Genomic DNA, 15,144 nt, shown 5'->3' on the forward strand with positions numbered 1-15,144 from the left:
CACAGATGGTGGGACACAGAGGGGAACTTGGGCAGGGGGCACCTCCTGAAGCTAATGCTTGAAGAATGCAAGGTTCACTAAGCAGCGGAAAGCAGAGAGCCCTCCACACAGAGGAAACACCTTGAACAGAACAGAGGCTTCCACTGTATGGCCATGGTATCCATAGGTCCTGGTGTGCCTGCGGACAGAGGGAAATTGGATTGGTCCTATTTTGTGCCTGTCCTCCCAGTGTATTACTAATAGCAGCCCCCTTTACACTGCAAAACTGTCAGGGTGTGCATGATAAATTACACAGTCATCACCACCCCTTATAGCCAACCAGCTCCTTCATAAGGAAACCAAAGGCAGAAGAGGATGAGACTTACCCAAGGTCACCCAAACTTTAGTAGCAAAGTCTGGACTAGAATTCAGGACTCCTGACTCCCAGTGCAGTGCTCCTTCACCCTCCAGCTTATGAAATCAGCTCTCAAAGGCTGCATCAGCTTCACCAGTCACATATCTCCCTTTTTCTCTTCTTGCCAAATTCTCCATAGGATTGTGACCAGATCCACGTGGACGATGTCTCATCTGATGACAATGGGCAAGATTTAAGGTAGGAATTCGGGGAGTCAAAAATGCCCTTTCGGATTGAGAATCAAGCTCGCCTATCACTGGGATGCAGAGAGGAGGCTGGTTGTCAGGGCAGGGTGTGCCTGCCTCCACCATAGCTGGAACTGTGTTTCTCTGAACTCAAAAAGCAAAACCGTGCCCCCGACCCTGCAGCTTTTCTTCCACATCATCTCAAATCACTGGGGCTGAGCTTTCCACAAATTCCCTGTGACGCTGCTTCTGCTTATCTCTTTGTGGGTCTTTTTTTTCCCCTGCTTACTAAACTAATGCATGCATGAGGGCATGGGTTCAGTCCCTGATCAGGGAACTAAGATCCCACAAGTTGCAAGTGCACGGCAAAAAATAGAGCATTAAAATATTATAAGAACAGAATAAAGTAATGCATGCATATTGTAAAAACTGTCATACATCACTTCTAATCTTGCCTCCCAGAATCACTACCATCAAGAATTTAGTTCATGTTTTTCCAAGGATTGACTGCACTCCTTAACATATATATACATACATATTATTTAGTATAAGATCGACACAGTTAATACTCAAAAATATTACTTGAATGAATAAATGGTATGTTGGTTTCTAGGGGAAACACTCCTAGGACATGAATTCCAGAAATAAGGTCCCCAACTGCTCAAAATGAGACAGTTTTCTGAAGAATGTGGCTGAGGAATGTTCCAAGCCTGCCCATTATAAAAACAGAACCCTCATTAATCTGTGCTTATAAAAATGATCACAATTGAGCACCTCTCGGCCCATCAAAAGTATTGTGAGACCAAAATGATGTTTTGCTTGTGGGCCGTTCGTAGTAATTTTGCTTAGCATTAGCTTCTGAGGCGTGTCTTCCAACTTACTCCAAAAAAAAGAAATCAAAGTTTCTGTTACTGAGCCCTGCAAGTCTTTTAAAAGCCCCGCACAATTAGAAGTGATCGGTGGACATCGCCTGCTTCGCTTTAATTAGCCATTCAGAAAATCCTCTGCAGTCAGGCCTGGCCAGGACCAGGCTCCAGTGCCCGTCAGGACTGCTCAATTTATGGAGTAAATAAATCCCAGATCAAGGCTAATTGTGTCCTTTCCATGAAGTCATCCCTGGGAACCACTCTCCCTTTCAAAGCAATGAGCAACCAGTGTTCCGTTTTCATCCTTTCTGCTTAGCGGCTGGCTTGGAATCAAAAGCAGTGCCCCTCTGAACCCTGACTCAAGCTGAGCTTTTGGTACCTCACTTCAAGAATGCACAATCCAAGGGTGTTTTTTGCCCCTAGGAGCCAAATTCCCCATGTGTTCATTCAGGAAATATCTGTTACGGACCTCCTGTGTGCTAGGCATCAAATGCCCCCCACCTTATTTTTTTCTCAGTTAATGGTAAAAATGGAGACTGCCCTGGTGGACCCATGGTTAAGACTCTCTGCTTCCAAGGCAGGGGTCACAGGTTTGATCCCTGATCGGGGAACTAAGATCCCACATGCCACAAAGGTGGCCAAAAAATAATTAATTAAAAAAAAGAAACCCAACAGTAAAAACCAACAGTGGTACCGTCCTTATCTTGCGCCATGCCCTGTTCCAGATGCTTCACGTGGCTTACCTCATTGCACCTTCAGAGCAATTAGGAAAAAGTGGCTCTTATCATCCTCATGTTATACTGGGGAACGGGAGGTTCAGAGAGGTTAAGTAACCTGCTCGACCTGACACAGTTGGTAAGTGGGAAAGGCAGGATTCGCGGACACCCTGCCCTGCCCTCCACCTCTTGGCAGAACATCCAGCCATCTCCCCTGGGTGTCCTCTGAGTTTCGAGTCAGCAATTTTCGAGAGTAAATCCTCTAGCCTTTCTCCACTACCCAGGGAGGGGCTACTGGTGGCTACCGATCCCAGAGCTGACACCTGCGTATCCAGGAGGCTCTCAGGTTAACACACCCACCGCTGCTCTGCGCAGCAGACTCTCCTCTGAGCCATCCCTGCAATACCAAGGGAGCTTCCCCAGCGGGTCTGATGCAGTGGATACTGATCCATCTGTACGTGCGTGGTACCATCTCCTGTGAGTACGCAGGAGGTCTTGCCTGATCTCTGCTTCTCCAGGGATCCAGAAGAGTTTGAAAAAGAAGAACAAGCCACTTTTGAAAAGGAGGAATGTTAGGGTGAAGGGATGCTCCAGCACCCAAGTTGACTGCCACTCAACCAAGGTCACAGACTAGTCTAAAGTCACACAGATGCCCTCTGTGCCTGTTGGAGACTGCAGTGCTCCGACCACTGGATGGGAACTGGTCTGAAGCTGTTCTTCCACAGACTCTTAAAAAAAATGGAACAGAAGTTGATAGAAATTAAATGAAAAAACAAAATTCTCTAGCCAGGTGAGAACGCTGACAGTAGAGAGAAAGGAGCATGTGGCAAAAAGTGTGGTTCTTGGGGCATATGATTCTCCTTAGGAACAAGATTTGTATTTCAAACCTTATGAACATTCCCTCTTATAATTTGTCTTCCTAGGGACATGGTCATTGTATTGTAATTTATCAAAACCCACTGACTTTCATAAAAAATATGTATTTTCCCAACATGTGCAAAAAAATTATAGTTGAATATCACTCATCAGGCTGTTCATATCAGTGGTTTTAAATACTACTCCAAAATGTGAAACTTAAATTTCAGGAAAAAGCATCTTAATATTTTTCATAAAATATTGTGAAATATCCAAAATATTTTCCCTTACTGTGTCAATTGAAAAAAACTCTTACAAAATTCCCTTTACTTGATAAAACTAATGAGTTAAAAATCTAAAAAAACATCCAGAGTAAGAGACCTTACATACAACAAGCTATGTAATGATTTCCATGTAATATTAGTCATAGCGGTGGTCACTCAGATAAGAAGTAACTTTGTATTTATCCAAACACCCAATGAAGCAAAATTCTCAGGTGGAAAAAGAAAAAGTGTCGGTTCTAGAAAAGAGGAGCCCTGATGGGATAAAGTCACATAGCTCCTTTCTCATCAGGTCAAGAATGCACTCAAAAAGTGCCCAGCACAGAGAGTAACCCTTACGAAATGGCTCTCTGTCCGTTTGATTAGATGTTGTCTGTTCCCTTTCACTAGTTGGGTGTATTTTATTTCTCTTTAGCCCCTGATCACCGCCACCCAAGGGAGGGGCTGAGAAAAAAGCAATAGCAACACCTCTGTGTAGCAAACCCACTGGCATCTTTTGTGGGAAAGAGGAAGGATTCCATGATTTCACTTCCCAGTCCTCAGGGGAGATGGTCCCAGCTGGTGCAGGACTTCTGGGGCCAGCATCCATTGCATCAGACCTGCTGGGAGGCTCCCTTGTGGTTCAGGGACGGTGGGGAGGAGAATCTCGGGTTAACCAAGAGCCTCTGGGAGACGCAGGTGTCAGCTCTGGGACCAGCGTCATGCAAGCAAGTTGTTAGAACAGCCACGTCTTATCTCCATGCAGAAAACATTTTTTAGTAATCTTCTCAAGATCTCAGAAGTTACTATGTTAAATACCATGATATCAAGCTAGTGGTCAAGCACGTTAATTACACACAATCTGCATTTGTACTTTATTTTTTATTTCTTTGGTTATGCTACACAGCTTATGAGATCTTAGTTCCCCAACCAGGGATTGAACTCACACCCTCAGCAGTGAAAGCATGGAATCCTAACCACTGGACCACCAGGGAATTCCTCATCTTTTTAAATCTGAATAATTCAGTAAAAAGCAGACAAGAGACTGTGATCACCCCTATTCCTACCATCTCCAACTCACCACTTGCTGATATTATGGCTTACTTGCTTCCAATCTTGTACACACTCACAAATGTCTGTGAAAAATGACCCAGGTGAATGTGTTTGTGTGTGTGTGTGTTTATGGACATATGCGCAAGAATTTGTCTGAAGACCAGCTTCTGTCAGCCCGCTGGTTATCTCTGGGATTGTCCATCCAGCCTCCTCTGGAGAGAGTCCCAGCATCCGCAGCTGAGCCCCTTTCAGATTAAGTCACCCCAGTCAGTGTCCTCCTGGGCCGCCTGCCCCGGTGGTGAAATTTACTTTCAAATTTGAGGCAGCACGGAAGGCATCTCTGTGGATCCTGCAGGGGTTTTGTCGTCACCAGTTTGATATTCAGGCTGAGCCCCACACACAGGAGAGAATGACCCAGCACTTCACATTTCCAAATTCCCTTTCCTCTGTCGCAGCACTGGCGTTGAACTGGGAATACCTAAGGTACAATTCCCCAGTGTTGTTTCATTCCTAGTGCATCACGTCTCCACCCTTAAACTCATCACAGAAAATCCAGAAACAACAAAATAATAGGAAGAGAAAAACGTGAGCCAACCCCCTGAATGAGAGGCTCTGGTACCACGCTGAGCTGGTCCCACCCCCCACCCAGGCCTTCTCTCTCTGAAGAGACCTTCACTTTGGAAGTTTTTGGCCCACACACTGCCTTGTGACGTCCCATGATTTTGCAGACCTGTACCAGGCTTCCGGTGGAGGGAAAGAAAATGGTGTTCCGTGAGAGCGGGGGTTTTCCCTCTCACGCTTAGCTGCTGGAGGTGACGAATCGCCCACAACTCCCCCTTCTGGTTCCCAGCTGCCATCCTGTCATTAACTTCCTGTGACGCTCCGACGTGTCCCCAGGGCATGCTTCATGCTGACGGAGGGTTCTGTCTGCAAAGTACCAGCAATCGACTGCCTGAGTTTTTCTCTTTTTTTGGCTTCAGCGTCGTGCACAGGCTTTCTCCAGTTGGGGCAAGCAGGGGCTCCTCCTCGCAGAGCGCAGGCTTCTCATTGAGGTGGCTTTTGTTGCGGAGCACAGGCTCTCGCCTGCGGGCTCCGTAGTTGTGGCCTGGGGCCGTAGCTGCTCTATAGCACGCGGGCTCTTCTGGGACCAGGGATTGTGTCCCCCGCGTTGCCAAGTGCATTCCCAACCACTGGGCCACCAGAGAAGTCTGATCTGCCTAGTTTAAAAGATAAGATTAACGTAGGGAATGCCTACAGAAAGATATAGAGATGCTCACAGCATAGGTGGAAAGGGTTAGCAGCCAGGCCTTTCGAGGCATGTGAAGCAGGGCAGATTTGGTGATCAGCGTGTCAAGAGCTCACTGGTGTTTTCTTCTGGACTCTTGGGGTGAACCGAGGCCAACCACTTTTTGGAATTGCCTTTCCAGCTTCAGATTCCAAAGTGGGGGAGAGAGAGGATTTCCTTGGCTTGGCCACTGCATGCAGGGAACAGAATGACTGCCCCTCAAAAAAAAAGATGTTCTTTGATACCAGAAGGAAAGAGAATGGATGCTGCCTGGGTAGGAGCAGAGGATGTTGTTCCCGTTGTTCGGGAAGTTAATGACAGCTCTGACCCTGCTTCTCCCAGAACGCAGACACTCAGAGCATCCTCACACGTTCGGGGACTTAGTCAAACATTAGCCCACCCACGGGTCTCCTGGTGAGAAGCTCCCACCTCCCCACAGTAACCCCGTCTCTTCTCCCTCTTCCGTCTCCCCAGCACCTACAACTTCTCCGCCGATGGCTTCCACAGTTCGGCCCCGGGAGCCAACCTGTGCCTGGGCTCCGGCGTGCACGGCGGCGTGGACTGGATGAGGAAGCTGGCCTTCCGCTACCGGCGGGTGAAGGAGATGTACAACACCTACAAGAACAACGTCGGCGGTGAGCGGGCCGGGGAGAGGGCCGTCCACGGTGCTCGGAGGGTCTGCCTGCCTGGGCCTTGGGCGCACCCCCGGACCAAAGGGAACTCATCAAGAATGGATGCTGTCACTCACACCCCACCTGGTCGGCGCCAGGCTCCAAGAGGCTCACAAACCCTGGCTCACCCGGGGTGGCCCTCATGACGCCCTCTGGGAGAGGGCGCTAGGATCTCATCATCCCCACTTTGGGTCTGGGGAAGCGGAGGAAGAGATGACGTGTCCTGCCCATGCATGATCACGCCTCCAGCCCCTCCGTGATTCTCCACCTCTGGTCCTCGGACCAGCAGCCTCAGGGTCACCCGGAGCCTTATTGGAAATGCAGATTCTGTGGTCCCCACCTCAAACCTGTCAGATCGGCAGCTCTGGGGCGGGCCTGGCCCTCTGCATCTTAGCTGACCCTCCAGGTGGTTCTGCTGCTTGTTGAAAGTTTGAGGACCATGGGCTTCAGCCCTCACTGCTGAGATTGCGGCCCTTAGAGCAGCCACAGGAGCATCACCTGGGAGCTTGTGAGAAATGTAGACGCCCAGGCCCCTCCCAAGGCAACTGAGTCAGATCTCTGTCTTTAACAAGATTCCCAGGTGATTCGTGAAAACACTAGTTCGCAAGCTTGGCTCATGTTGGAACCCCCTGAGGAATTTCCCCTTCTGCTTTTCTTGGCCTGGCTGCCGATTGGCATTGGGACTTACTGAGTTCCCTGGGCGGTTCTACTGTGCAGCCAAGTCGTGAAGCTTCAGTGGCGGGAGAGCGTTGGCTTATCACACTGAATAAGAACCTGGAAGGGGCTGGAGGCAGGGTGGGCTCACCAATGACCAGGCCCTTGATCACTATTTCTGGGATGCTCTAAGCCTTTGACTCTTAACAGGTGAGACTGCTTCTCCCCCAGGAGGCACCTGGGGATGTTTTTTATTGTCACGGTATCTCTAACCCGCTACTGGCCGGTAAAGGGAATTAGATTTGAGTAGGCGGATAATAGAATCTGCCATCTACACCTTGACCCCACTCCCAGAAAGAGTAGAGTCCCAGGAAGAATTCAGGGTCTCCAACTGGACAGAATCCACTTCTGGTTCCGACACTGCCACTTTCTAACTCCCTGAGCCTTAGTTTCTTAAGTCTGTGAAATGGGGATAAAAATAATTCTGCTTCCCTAGCGACTGAAAGGTTTGTTGTTAATGCATACAAAAGGCAGGACTCTGTGCCTGGAATACAGTAGGCACTCAGGAAACAGTACATTTATCACTAGCTCCTTTCAGTTTTGCTTGAGAGTCTTTTAGATTGTTCTCTGTTGTCTGCTTTCTGCGGATAGACCATCAGTCCTTCAGGACAGATTTTCTGTCTTGTCTGAGGCTGCAGTCCTGGCAATAGCCAATGTTTCTTGAGCATTTCCTCCATGCTTATGAAGGCTTTTTGCCTAATATTAATTGTTGTTTTGCTCTTCACAACATCTCTGTAATGTAACGGCTTCCTTTTAAATAATCTTTCTATGTATTTATTTGGGGCTGTGCTGGGTCTTCGCTGCGGCACGGGCTTTCTCTGTCCTTGCAGAGAGCAGGGAGCAGCTCTCGAGATGTGATTCAAGGGCTTCTCACGGTGGGGGCTTCGCGTTGCAGAGCGCCGGCTCTAGGGCCTGTGGGCTTCAGTAGTTGCGGCGCATGGGCTCGGTTGCCTGGTGGCATGTGGGATCTTCCCAGATCAGGGATCGATCCTGTGTCTCCCACACTGGTAAACGGATTCTTCACCACTGAGCCACCAGAGAAGCCAGGTAATCAGCTTTTACCACGCATGTTGTATGAAGGTGGAAACTGCGGTCAGAGAGGTTGAGTAAGGCACCCAGGGTCTCACAGCCCAGGCGACAGAGCCGGTCCTGGGCCGGTGACTTCTCCACCTCTGCCCACACTTCATGGCCTCTCACGTCCAAGCCTGTCAGCTCCGGGGCCGGCCCTGCCTGCTCACCCATCTCTGCACACAGACGGAGGGAATCGGGTGTGCTTGGGGTAGGGGCAACAGGGACCGAGTCAGCCAACAGAGGCCCTCGGGTCCTCATCCAAGTTAAGCCCCAGGCAATGCCCAGGGCGTCTTTCGGGCTGTTCTGCTTTCCCCTCAGCTCAGGGGAAATTATCTGGTGTATCAACAGGCAAGGAGCTGGCGGCCGGCAGAACACCAGTGAGCGGCCCCCTTCCTGCTGCCCCTTCCCCAGCTATTTCTGTATCACAGAACTAGCCCAGTGAGGGCTGCGACCTCCAGCCCAGGGTCACCACAGACGGCAGCATCCTAAGGGTTTCAGTAAGTGTGTCTGAAAAAGAGTAAGATACAGGAGGCAAAGAGAAAACGCTTAATAAGTCAGCATCCGGGAGGTTGTGAGTAATCAATCCCTCCACCGAGCCTATCAGTCAATCTCAAAATAAAATTAAGGTCACTGGATTGAAGTTGACCTTGGGTGTCACCTGACTTGAAACCTCAAACTACAGTAGCTCGACTCTCTTTCCATCACCCTGCTCCCCCCAAACCTCTAAAATTCTATTATCTTTTTCGCTTTGTCCACAGGCTTGATAGGAGCTCCCAAAAGAGAGACCTGGCTGCAGCTCAGAGCTGAGCTGGAAGCTCTGACCGATCTCTGGCTGACCCACTCTCTGAAGGCACTAAACCTCATCAATTCCCGGTAGGTGGGAGCCCCCATTTTTTCCTTTGTGCCACTGAACTTTCTCCCATTCGAGGCTGGTGGCCCCTCCACTTCCATACTGGGACAGTCGGACTCCCCAAATTCTCCCTTGCACACTTTCCAGACATTTGATAAAGCTGGGATGTGCCCGCACCATGGACACCTTGTCCCATAGATGAGCAGATAGCTGCGGAGACTCAGGCAGGGGCCCGCAGAGCTGAAGACTTCTGTCTGTCGGTCTGTCTTCTCCCGTCTGCTCTTGCCCACGACACCCTGCAGCCATAACATCGCCCTGTGAAAACCATTTTATAGGATGCCACAGTTCACCTGGTTGACCCTTAGTGAGGTCAGGGAAGTCCAATTTTCCAATTTATTAGGCCTCCTAATAAATTGCCTCTTGCTCTAAAAAAAAAAAAAATCACCTGCGGCAGAGAACAAATTACTCTGTACCAACAGCATAATTCTTATGACCCAACATAAGAATGGGTCACAAACTTATGAATGGGTTACCCAACTTATGAATGGTTACAAAATGGCAGCCCATGAGCTGAATCCATCCTACTGATGCATTTTGTCTGATAAACACTTGGCCCCAAAGACAGGGAAGATTAATCAATAACTGCAGGTTCTGAGGATGCCAGGGGTCAGAACCCGCACGTGCTTTCCAGTTTACCCCGGTCCTCACTTCTCCCTGCTCTCCTGCACCAGTTCAGTACCACTCAGGTACATTTCCAGTAGGTCCCTGCAGCTATTTTAGTGACCCTTGGAATAAACATGTGATTTGTAAATAGAAGTATTATACTTGTATTCAATTTTAATGTGTCAGGCAGGCTTAAAAGAGAGGAATGACTGGAGGATCCTGGAGCTCCATCCACCCTCACCTGAGGATGACTTAGCCAGAGCCTCAAACCTCACCAGAATTCCCACTGGCTCCAGGCTCAGAACTCCTTGTGCTATCCCGGAGTTCTGACCCACAGTCTTCTTTGTCCTCAGGCCCAATTGTGTCAACGTGCTGGTCACCACCACTCAACTAATTCCTGCCCTGGCCAAAGTCCTGCTGTACGGATTGGGTTCTGTGTTTCCTATTGAGAACATCTACAGTGCAACCAAGACAGGTAGGGGGAACCTGGACCTACAGAGGGGAAGGGTAAGGTCAATTTTGCCTGCTGGGATGAGAGGTTTAATGACACGAGGGAAGTTAAAGAATTTGTCCAGAGGCATGACCAAACTCCCCAAACCACCCTCATAACTCACTGGGATTAACCTCTGATCTAGAGAAATTGCTTAGTTTTGCAGTTTTCCAAAGTGTATTAGTTAAGATATGCACAAAGCTGCTATTAACAAATACCCACAAATACAAGGGTTTAATTACATTAGTGCATGTGTGCGTGCTAAGTCGCTTTAGTCGTGTCTGACTCTTTACAACCCTGTGGACCACAGCCGACCAGACTCTTCTGTCCATGGGATTCTCCAGGCAGGAATACTGGAGTGGTTGCCATGCCCTCCTCCAGGGGATCTTCCTGACCCAGGGATCGAACCTGCATCTTTTGTTTCCTGCATTGGCAGGCAGGCTGTTTACCACTAGCCCCACCCTTACCCTTGGGACAACCCTAATTACATTAGGGCCAAAGCTAACATCTCTCAGATGTCAAACAGACCAGAGGCGAGTGATCCAGGCTGATGGGGTGATTCTGTTCTCAAACTCACCCAGGAAGCCAGGTTCTTCCCATTTTATTTTCCCATCATCATCCCCTCTAATTTTATTCTCATCAGTTCAGTTCAGTCACTCAGCTGTGTCTGACTCTTTGTGACCCCATGAACCGCAGCACACCAGGCATCCATTTCCATCACCAACTCCCAGACTTTACGCAAACTCATGTCCATTGAGTCGGTGATGCCATCCAACCATCTCATCCTCTGTCGTCCCCTTCTCCTCTGCCCTCAATCTTTCCCAGCATCAGGGTCTTTTCAAATGAGTCAGCTCTTCACATCAGGTGGCCAAAGTATTGGAGTTTCAGCTTCAATATCAGTCCTTCCAGTGAACACCCAGGAGTGATCTCCTTTAGGATGGACTGGTTGGATCTCCTTGCAGTCCAAGGGACTCTCAAGAGTCTTCTCCAATACCACAGTTCAAAAGCATCAATTCTTCAGTGCTCAGCTTTCTTTACAGTCCAACTCTCACATCCATACATGGAAAAATACTACTGGAAAAACCATAGCCTTGACTAGATGGACCTTTGTTGGCAAAGTAATGTCTCTGCTTTTTAATATGCTGTCTAGCTTGGTCATAACTTTCCTTCCAAGGAGCAAGCATCTTTTAATTTCATGGCTGCAGTCACCATCAGGCAGTGATTTTGGAACCCAAAAAAATAAAGTCTGTCACTGTTTCCCCATCTATTTCCCATGAAGTGATGGGACTGGATGCCATGATCTTAGTTTTCTGAATGTTGAGCTTTAAGCCAAATTTTCACTCTCCTCTTTCACTTTCATCAAGAGGCTCTTTAGTTCTTCTTCACTTTCTGCCATAAGGGTGGTGTCATCTGCATATCTGAGGTTATTGATATTTCTCCCAGCAATCTTGATTCCAGCTTGTGCTTCCTCCAGCCCAGCATTTCTCATGATGTACTCTGCATATAAGTTAAATAAGCAGGGTGACAATATACAGCCTTGACCTTCTCCTTTTCCTATTTGGAACCAGTCTGTTGTTCCACGTCCAGTTCTAAACTGTTGCTTCCTGACCTGCATACAGGTTTCTCAAGAGGCAGGTCAGGTGGTCTGGTATTCCCATCTCTCAGAATTTTCCACAGTTTATTGTGATCCACACAGTCAAAGGCTTTGGCATAGTCAGTAAAGCAGAAATAGATGTTTTTCTGGAACTCTCTTGCTTTTTCAATGATCCAGAGGATGTTGGCAATTTGATTTCTGGTTCTTCTGCCTTTTCTAAATCCAGCTTGAACATCTGGAAGTTCATGGTTCACCTATTGCTGAAGCCTGGCTTGGAGAATTTTGAGCATTACTTTACTAGCATGTGAGATTAATGCAATTGTGCAGTAGTTTGAGCATTCTTTGGCATTGCCTTTCTTAGGGATTGGAATGAAAATGGACCTTTTCCAGTCCTGTGGCCACTGCTGAGTTTTCCAAATTTGCTCACATATTGAGTGCAGCACTTTCACAGCATCATCTTTCAGGATTTGAAATAACTCAACTGGAATTCCATCACCTCCATTAGCTTGGTTCCTAGTGATCCTTCCTAAGGCCCACTTGACTTCACATTCCAGGATGTCTGGCTCTGGGTGAATGATCACACCATCGTGATTATCTGGGTCATGAAGATCTTTTTTGTACAGATCTTCTGTCTATTCTTGCCACCTCTTCTTAATATCTTCTGCTTCTGATAGGTTCATACCATTTCTGTCCTTTATTGAGCCCATCTTTGCATGAAATGTTCCCTTGGCATCTCTAGCTTTCTTGAAGAGATCTCTAGTCTTTCCCATTCTGTTGTTTTCCTCTGTTTCTTTGCACTGATCGCTGAGGAAGGCTTTGTCTTTCCTTGCTATTCTTTGGAACTCTGCATTCAAATGGGAATATCTTTCCTTTTCTCCTTTGCTTTTTGCTTCTCTTCTTTTCACAGCTATTTGTAAGGCCTCCTCAGACAGCCATTTTGCTTTTTTGCATTTCTTTCTCTTGGGGATGATCTTGCTCCCTGTCTCCTGTACAATGTCATGAACCTCTGTCCATAGTTCATCAGGCATTCTGTCTATCAGATCTAGTCCCTTAAGTCTATTTCTCACTTCCACTGTATAGTCATAAGGGATTTGATTTATGTCATACCCAAATGGTCTAGTGGTTTTCCCTACTTTCTTCAATTTAAGTCTGAATTTGACAATAAGGAGTTCATGATCTGAGCCACAGTCAGCTCTCGGTCTTGTTTTTGCTGACTGTATAGAGCTTCTTTATCTTTGACTGCAAAGAATATAATCAATCTGATTTCAGTGTTGGCCATCTGGTGATGTCCATGTGATAGAGTCCTCTCTTGTGTTGTTGGAAGGCTTTTCTTGTGTTGTTTATTCTCATGTATATAGTCAAATCAGAATCTGCCATATTGTCATTCTAGCTTATGGGAAGGGAGAAAAGAGGAAGGAGTGATACACGCACCTCCAGTATTCTAAAAATAACACCAGGGGCGGGGTTTACTCACCTCCTATTGGCCCAGCTTGGTCACGTGGCCACAACCAGTTTCCAGGGAATCTGGGAAACATAGTCCACAGCTAAATGACCATAGCTACTGCTGCTGCTAAGTCACTTCAGTCGTGTCCGATCCTGTGCGACCCCACAGACGGCAGCCCACCAGGCTCCCCCGTCCCTGGGATTCTCCAGGCAAGAACACTGGAGTGGGTTGCCATTTCCTTCTCCAATGAATGAAACTGAAAAGTGAAAGTGAAGTCGCTCGGTCGTGTCCAACTCTTAGCGACCCCATGGACTGCAGCCCACCAGGCTCCTCTGTCCATGGGATTTTTCCAGGCAAGAGTACTGGAGTGGGGTGCCATTGCCTTCTCCGACCATAGCTAAGCCCCGGTAAAACTCAGGAAATTCCATTACTAAGAAAGAAGAGGAAAACATTTCCCACCCCAGGATGGTACATGAGGTGGTTTTATTTTAGGTAGTACATTAAATAACCTAACCTTGAACCCACACAGAAGACTGTCGATTTTTTAATGCTCTTTCAAGAAGAGTGTCTCAGTTTAGTGTTATCCTGTTTCAACAACTTTTTCATATTTGCTAATCTCCCTTATTAACAGAGAAAACACCTTAGGTTCAGAGCTTTCATCAAATAAGAGAATTCAGTAACTAGAAATGAACAGCGGCATTTGTCATCAGGACAAGTAATATTGGTTTTTCTGGTGGAGAGGTAGAGGGGCACTGTGTCTTGATTTGTGTGTGTGTGTGTGTATCACCTAAAATTGTATAATAATACTAAATCTAGTTAAGATGTTTTTAATGAGACATTTTTACCTGTGTTTTTTTCTGGAGTAAAAATCAATTTATAATATATACTTTGGAAGCATTTCCTTAGAGCAGAGCCTTTGCTAAAGTTCTAGACCAGAGACGGCTAGGAGGACTAGATGTCCTTCAGTGCTCAGGGCAGCAAAGACATTAGCCAGCCCAAAACGTCAGGAACACCGAGGCTGAGCAATGCTGATGGAGGTGAAGTGCTGAGCAGGCGCCAGCAGAGTCACAGCTGTCACTATTAGCACGCTTCTTGTTACGATGGTCGTTCCGAAACTTGCCAACAAGGTCGGGACGAGCTAAGATCTGAGTTAAGTGTGCAGGATTGATGCTGCTGCCTGGCCACCTGGGACGAAGGGAAACATGAAAAGATGGTCATCTACACGAAACAAGAGAAAAACAGACCAGAGAACCGCACGAGGGCCACTCTGGCGCCAGGCTGCCCACCCTTGGACACGTGAAGCCCAGCACTTCTGCTTCCTAACCCTGGGACCCTGGGCAGATCGCCTCACCTCTCGGGGCTTCACGTCTAATCTGTAAAACGGGTCCATTGCTCTTACACCAGACAGCTGCATAGACACCAGAGCTTGTTCCAAACCCCTGCTCTGCCTTTCTGCTGGGTCCCCGTGGACCAGCCTCTTAACCGCTCTGGGCCTCTGTCTTGTCATCCCATCGCCTAGGGACAGAGACACCTCCAGGTTTGCTCGAGGATGAAATGACTCACCCCAGGTCCTTAGGAAGACGGCTGCACAAAGGAAGCTCTTAATTAGCAGTGATTATCCACCGCAGTCCCGGGTCCTCACCAAGCATCTTCCTTTCCTTCCATGCATGCAGGGAAGGAGAGCTGCTTCGAGAGGATAATGCAGAGGTTCGGCAGAAAGGCTGTCTACATCGTGATCGGCGACGGCGTGGAAGAGGAGCAGGGAGCCAAAAAGGTACTTCCTCCACGCAGCTCTCAGGGCGCTTCCCCCTCCTCTGTTGAGCCTGTCTCCCTTCCAGGCTCTTTGGTCACTGGACCACTCCCACTCAGAAGTCGCAGAAGCATCCTGAGTCATTTCCTTCTGCAAATCCCCACTCCGTGCCTTTGGCTGCCGCCCCTGGTAGCCTTGTATTGTTTCTGGGACAACTGCTCAGGAGCCCAGAGACCCTCCATCAGGGCAGGCTAGTGGGGGGGCTGGTGCACGTGTGTGTTTT

At 48.0% G+C, this 15,144-nt stretch overlaps 1 protein-coding gene across 1 annotated transcript in view; it reads left to right on the forward strand.

The window, feature by feature from the left end:
- The window catches only part of EYA2 (EYA transcriptional coactivator and phosphatase 2), a 250,439-nt gene that overhangs the window by 225,588 nt on the left and 9,707 nt on the right, over window positions 1-15,144 (forward strand). The window contains exons 11-15 of the mRNA XM_065919822.1: window positions 534-592; window positions 6,089-6,249; window positions 8,829-8,943; window positions 9,937-10,058; window positions 14,785-14,885. Of these exons, the coding sequence (XP_065775894.1) occupies window positions 534-592; window positions 6,089-6,249; window positions 8,829-8,943; window positions 9,937-10,058; window positions 14,785-14,885 (558 nt within the window). The remainder of the gene's footprint in view (window positions 1-533; window positions 593-6,088; window positions 6,250-8,828; window positions 8,944-9,936; window positions 10,059-14,784; window positions 14,886-15,144) is intronic.

Source organism: Muntiacus reevesi, chromosome 2 (assembly GCF_963930625.1).
Source record: "Muntiacus reevesi chromosome 2, mMunRee1.1, whole genome shotgun sequence".
NCBI classification, from domain to species: Eukaryota; Metazoa; Chordata; class Mammalia; order Artiodactyla; family Cervidae; genus Muntiacus; species Muntiacus reevesi.